Below are 6,196 nucleotides of genomic sequence, written 5' to 3'. Positions count from 1 at the left end.
CCCTCTAATACTGATTAGACCTGACAAAGTGGTCTGGTGGATTCTGGTTATTGTTGGAGGGTTTTCGTTTGATCTGCTCTGAGAATAGACAGATCGAAACCGTGGATATTGTGAACAATTCAATATTATAGAAATGTGGTTCGTTCAGACTAGGTCATTCATTTAAGTTAATTCGACTTTGGAATCAATAAAGAAATCGAAAAATGATAACGAAAAGAGTATCAGCTTACTCTTAGTATCGTCTATGAAACAGCATGTTTAGAAGACAATCAACATTACCTGAACATGAAACCAAATTAAATTTATTTCAAATGCGGCACTCGAATAATGATACTACAAATTTAAAGCATTTCAGTCACCAAAGATAGTTTCAGACATTTTTTCGCTTCACTTATTTTTGTGATAAAGCGTTTCGGCAATCTGTGCCACAGCCACATCCGACACGGCCATTCCCAACGCATGGTAAATAGTGCGGGGATGTTTCGTGAGCACTTTACTCTTATTAATGATCTCCCCAACTTCAGCTTCGACGGGACAATTCAGCGCTTTCAGTTCAGTCTTAGCGCCAGTATAACTATCCACGTAAAGTTTGCTGCTTTCGTAGACCGTGGCATCGAGTTCGGAATGATGATTAACAAATGATGCGCCAACAGCTGTCGATAGAAATGAATTACTAACGCTGCCAATAATTTACACTTTGCAGATGACCCTACCATTGATGTGAACGTTTTCCTTTAGCATGTTTCCAAACAGTACCGGAGTCGTCGATTGTGTTGCAGTGACGATGATGTCAGCCGTTTTGACGCAATCGTGAACGGATTCATGGACGAAAATCTTCAAATTTTTGTTCTTAAACGATGCGGTCAATGTATCCAATTCTTTCTTCAAATTGCTGGCCCGGGACACGGATCGATTCCACAAATGAATTTCGCTTATTCCGAACATTGTGCCGAACCCAATTGCATGAATTCGTCCCTATAAAAAACGGAAGGAAACAAAATCAATTCAAATCGTCTGCGTACTTTTCGCTTAAACAAATTACCTGAATACCACATCCGAGAATGGCAAGAACTTTGTCGCCTTTATGCTGTTCATTTCGATCGAAATAAAGATATTTCGTTGACGCCATACTCAATCCGGCAGTTCTCCATCCAGTTATGCCATTTGCCTCGATAATAGTTTTCATTCTACCAGTTTCAGTGTCGAGCATAAAAATCGTTGCTATGATCACCGGCAAAGGTTTCGGTAAGCTAACGTTGTTTGGAAACGCTGTTAGCAACTTGTGACCCAAAGAATCAATCGCTTTGTCTGCATCGATGGATTTTATTCGATAGTTGTCAATATATCCCAGCATTGAAAATGCAAGTCCTACAGCAAAGTTGGTATGTATTATGATTATGCCGTGCCAACAAACAAAAATTCTACTAGAAATTACCATTGCGTCGCTTCATATTGGCGAACGGTCGTGCTGGTTGAATTGAGGATGGTTGTGAGTCACTGGTTTTTTCCTCACACACGGATTGGAGTGCTTGTACGCATACTTCGAACACCGCCGGCCAGGTCAATAGTTTATCAACTTCTGCTTCGGTAATGTATGCTGGGCGACACTGAATGCAAACAGAATTGCTTAATGGAGCAGAATTCGAATTTCAAATTTCAAATAAAAGAGAAAGCGAAAAAAAACTAAATCAATTGAATTCCGTCTAAAAATTAGAATTCGAATTTAAATGGAAGTAAAACCCACCTCACTCATCTTTCTTCTTTGGTGTAATCGTCGATTTAGAACGGTGCAATCGAAGTGTGATCTCGTCGAAAGGAGATCAGTTTTTGAACTAAAATGAGAAAGCTAGATCGTGGGTATCGAAAAATTACCGGCTACTACGCAAAAGTTATTTGATTTTTTTATATGGTTGTTTAGATTAGGGGTCATTGAAATAGTGCGCACTCTTTTTGGGGGGTAGAAGGGGTCTGACAAAAGCTTGCTGCCATACAAGATTCCAATACAAAACTGCGTGCAGAGTCGGAAAATCGCCTTTTTTAGCGTACGAACTATTTGAATGGCGTCATATATAGTACGCCCTTGCTTGGAACTGAATTTTTGACTAGTGGATTATTGTCCTTAAACTTTGCTCGGGCTACACCACAGCTCTGCTATGGCTATACACTTCCTAATAATACATAATCAACAAAATCTCTGAAAGGAGTCTATCTATGCTATTCTATTACTTCATCATTTCTTTCAATCTAATTAAAATTCATGTTTTTGAACATACTTTTCGTTATAAGTCATAGCTGTTTCATTCGGAAGTCTTTATTGATTCTTGATTATAGACATCCTTAACATGTTAGTCTTGATCACATGCCAATACATGCTATTTAAAATAGCAATATTGCAACTATATCTACGAGCTCGACCGATTTTGACCATCTCCACACTGAAACCCACAATTTCGATTATCGTTAACAGAAGAAAAGCGAGTAAATATTTTTTGAGGAATACTTCAGTTTATTTGCACATACGATTTTTCGCTTAACAACATTGCAATTTGTACTTACGAATTTCATAGCTTAGTGACTATGGTTCAGCGGCTGCTTCAGTTGTTGTAGTCGCTTCGGTTGTTGTAGTCGCTTCGGTTGTCGTAGTCGCTTCGGTTGTCGTAGTCACTTCGGTTGTCGTAGTCGCTTCGGTTGTCGTAGTCGCTTCGGTTGTCGTAGTCGCCTCAGTTGTTGTAGTCGCTTCGGTTGTTGTAGTAGCCTCAGTTGCTGTGGTCGCTTCAGTTGTTGTAGTCGCTTCAGTTGCTGTAGTCGCTTCGGTTGTTGTAGTTGTTTCAGTACTTGCAGCAGCAGTAGTGGTAGTAGTTGTTGTTGTGCCCGTTTCCGGAAGTGGAGGATTTGGATGTGCAGGAGTTGATGGGAGTGGCGGATTTGGATGTGCAGGAGTCGATGCAAGTGGGGGATTTGAATATGGAGCCGGAACTGGAGCTTGATAATAAGGATTTGGATTCACGGCTGGATAATAAGCATATGGGCCAACAGGTGGATAAAATGGTGGAGGTCTTGGACTTGCATAAGGAGATGGATACGATTGTGGATAATATGCTGGTGGACCATAAAATCCTCTTCCGGAAAAACCACCCCAACCACCGCCGCCACCATAATGCGCTACAGGGGTCGTCAGTACAGTCTAAAACCAATTTTCGCATTTATTTTCAATTTATTATCAATTATTTTATATATTATACCTGTGCTACAGCCAGTACAACAGCTACGATCGAAAACATTTTAGCCGTCTTTCAATTAATCGTCTCCTCGAAATATGTTGTTGATTGTATAAAAAATTGGTCTTATATAGCCGAAATTTTCACAAGTACGAGTCATCGTCTTAAATTTGAGAAACAGTTGAATCAACAACATTTTTATTAAATTTGTGTGACATTTATATCAATTATCGGCAATTTTGTTTTTGTCATTATTATGAATTGTGTAGCTTCAAAGTAGACATGGTTAGTGAGTTATGGTACAATGATCACCCTACCGCCAACGAGTATTAAAAAAAATCTATGTCATCAATTATCGAGAAAAAAAATGTTCAAAAATGAGAGTGACTGCTTCCAAATTTTTATTTTGGCCAGTGGAAAGTTTCTAGTCCAATCCGAAGGTAATGTACTGTAATAGCAATCATTGCAGAGGAGAGAGTAGAAGATTTACAGAAAAAATTGAATATTTAAAAATTTGAAAAATTGAATCATTCGACGTCAATAACGCACATTTCATGGCTAGTTTTCATGAGGAAATTCAAAAGTATGTTTAAAATACATTTTCGAATTTCCGCATCCGACTCTAATATGAACTATCGCAATGGTACTGCTTCTCGTATATGAACGTTTAAATACTTGTCTGTGAAGTTTTCTCTGCCCATAAGTATCTTTGAATTTTTTTATAATTGTCGCTTAACATATTAATTACCAATTTGAATTTCTATTAGGAACTCCACTAAAGCTGAACCTGCGTAATATCTGTTTTTCGGTAAATAGATGACTACAACAATAACATCGCAAAAAGAGTAGATCGCTCTACACAGGCAAATTTTAATTAATCAGTCTGCCTTTTTTAAAAACAAAAATGAAATTAATCGTTTTGTTTTCTACGAACTATTCTTTACAGTCAAGTTTACAGTAATTAAAAATTCGTACGAATAAAATTTACATTTCTGAGTTGTCTACGAAAACCACATTTTTTTCTTCTGGGAAACAACACTTTAACCTCTGTCATTTAGATGCCATCTACTAATTCTATACAGGAAATGCCAATAATTTTGAATTTATACAACTGTGGACGTCTGCTAGATGCCCCTGATCTGAGGTAGTTTGAGGATTAGATATTTTTAGCATACAGCCTTGTTTCATTTTAAATAATGTTTTTTGTAGCCTTCTGTCTACTGTAGAGCTTTATAGTGTCAAGACTTTTTTTCATAATATTCTAAAAAGAAATGTTCGGCTAAATACTTACGAATAAATAACAGTTTATACTCACTAGCCTCCAATAATTTTTTTTGTATGAATACGACAAATTAGGAAATTCTAATAAGAATTAAGCTTGCGGCCAGAGTTAAGCGACGTTTTGCGGAAAATTCTTTTTTGTCAACGAAAAATAGCAAATCAAAGAAGACCTAAAATACCATTTTTCTTCGACGTATAGTTCATATTGATATTATTGATATTTTCAAAAAGTCAATTTAAATCGAATGTTTTATCGATAACCGATAATCGATACATATAGACTGATAATCTTTAAATGTCGCGTGATAATCGAGTAAGTGTCAACTGATAATCGGTAAATATAGACCGATAATTCGATTATCAATCGATAAAACATTGATTTTGTAATCGATTATTTGGAAATTTTATCATCGATTGATAATATGTTTCAGTGAACACACCTAAATTACTGACGAACTTTCGTTGTTTTTTATAGAAAAACATTGTATACGCAATGCAACTCGGTAATAAATGATTTTTAGACACACTCAGATTGCGGCCTCGAGTGACCATCTACGCATCTAGTGCCTAAGCATTTATTAATCGGTGGCATAATAGTTATTAACATAACAAGATATAAAAAGCTCAAAAGTCCAAAAGTAATCACATGGAAACTAGACTTTTCATTTTTGTCCCGCGGTATGTACACACTTGTCACGAAGAAGTCGAGGCTTGCCGAGACTGATAGTGACAAGTATGTACTCCATTTTATCACATAAGTGAAAACGAGAAAACAACATAGACCTAAAGTGTAATCTTTGAAATATTCTTCTAGTTAAGTAGACACACCGTGACTTCCATTGAAATGCAAGACTTTAAATCAAACACTAGGCGATATTTTTACAAATGAAGTAACAAATTGAATGATTTCGTTGTTCGAAGTTAAGGTATTTCAATATTTGGTAAATCACTTATCTTAGAAGTGTCTTCTACTTCTGCTTTTTTCCAGAATAGAATTGGGAAATTTACCCCAAAGGTAGAATCGGGACAGGCGAAATTTACCAGAGCAACTAACATTAAGCTGAACAGAAGTAGAACGACCGTTAGAATCGACAGTTTATGTTGTTTATGAGAAAATGTATCCGAAAATTATGGTAACGGCACAAAATTAGCGTACAGCTTACACATGATCTTGCAGTAAAATCAAAATGAGTAGCACAACCATCGTAACGATGACTTCGTCGGCGAATTTTGTAAAAATGATCAAAAACTCGTTCCATCGGTATCGTTCGAATTAATGAAATGTGCTTCTTCTTTTTGTTCAGTTTCCCTAAGCGTCTGCTTTCCTTCAGTGTAACTTTTATGCGCTGTGGAGCGAATATTGAGCCTACCGCCTCTAATGGGAATCGACTCGAACGTTGCATTCTAAATGATAAAGAAACAGATTGAGTGTGGAAAAACCCGATGTTCAACATTGGAAAATAATCTATATCACTCCACTGTGTCTCTACGTCTAGTGTATAACACTCATCATCCGAACATTTGATAATCTGCTTTGAATTGATCGTTCTACGTATTGTCAAAATATAATTACCATCAATGGCGATTGCAATCCTTCAGGTATATCGATGTCAATAACGATATTGATCGAATTGTTTCGGTGTTTCTGCGTCGCTAAACAAGTTGCAGACTTACCACAGTCAACCCATGGACAATTA

At 36.8% G+C, this 6,196-nt stretch overlaps 2 protein-coding genes across 3 annotated transcripts; both read right to left on the bottom strand.

The window, feature by feature from the left end:
- Nucleotides 1-286: 286 nt before the first annotated feature.
- LOC119073013 (ketimine reductase mu-crystallin-like) lies at nt 287-1,847 on the bottom strand. The gene is made up of 5 exons (XM_037178337.1): nt 1,745-1,847; nt 1,436-1,607; nt 1,043-1,368; nt 714-975; nt 287-653 (listed from the first exon to the last, which is right to left on the bottom strand). The coding sequence occupies exons 1-5, from the start codon at nt 1,751-1,753 to the stop codon at nt 388-390; spliced, it is 1,035 nt and encodes a 344-aa protein (XP_037034232.1). The 5' UTR covers nt 1,754-1,847; the 3' UTR covers nt 287-387.
- A 636-nt stretch (nt 1,848-2,483) lies between these two features.
- LOC119073012 (extensin-like) lies at nt 2,484-3,401 on the bottom strand. Of its 2 annotated transcripts, XM_037178335.1 has the most exons (3): nt 3,243-3,401; nt 2,967-3,184; nt 2,484-2,930 (listed from the first exon to the last, which is right to left on the bottom strand). In XM_037178335.1, the coding sequence occupies exons 1-3, from the start codon at nt 3,279-3,281 to the stop codon at nt 2,576-2,578; spliced, it is 612 nt and encodes a 203-aa protein (XP_037034230.1). In that variant the 5' UTR covers nt 3,282-3,401; the 3' UTR covers nt 2,484-2,575. The 2 variants fall into 2 exon arrangements, with proteins under 2 accessions (XP_037034230.1, XP_037034229.1); XM_037178334.1 differs by having other exon boundaries at nt 2,484-3,184.
- Nucleotides 3,402-6,196: the final 2,795 nt, after the last annotated feature.

This window comes from Bradysia coprophila, unplaced genomic scaffold (genome assembly GCF_014529535.1).
Source record: "Bradysia coprophila strain Holo2 unplaced genomic scaffold, BU_Bcop_v1 contig_105, whole genome shotgun sequence".
NCBI lineage: Eukaryota > Metazoa > Arthropoda > Insecta > Diptera > Sciaridae > Bradysia > Bradysia coprophila.
Note: the sequence above shows the minus strand (reverse complement) of the source record. Positions and strands in the feature narration are given on the sequence as shown.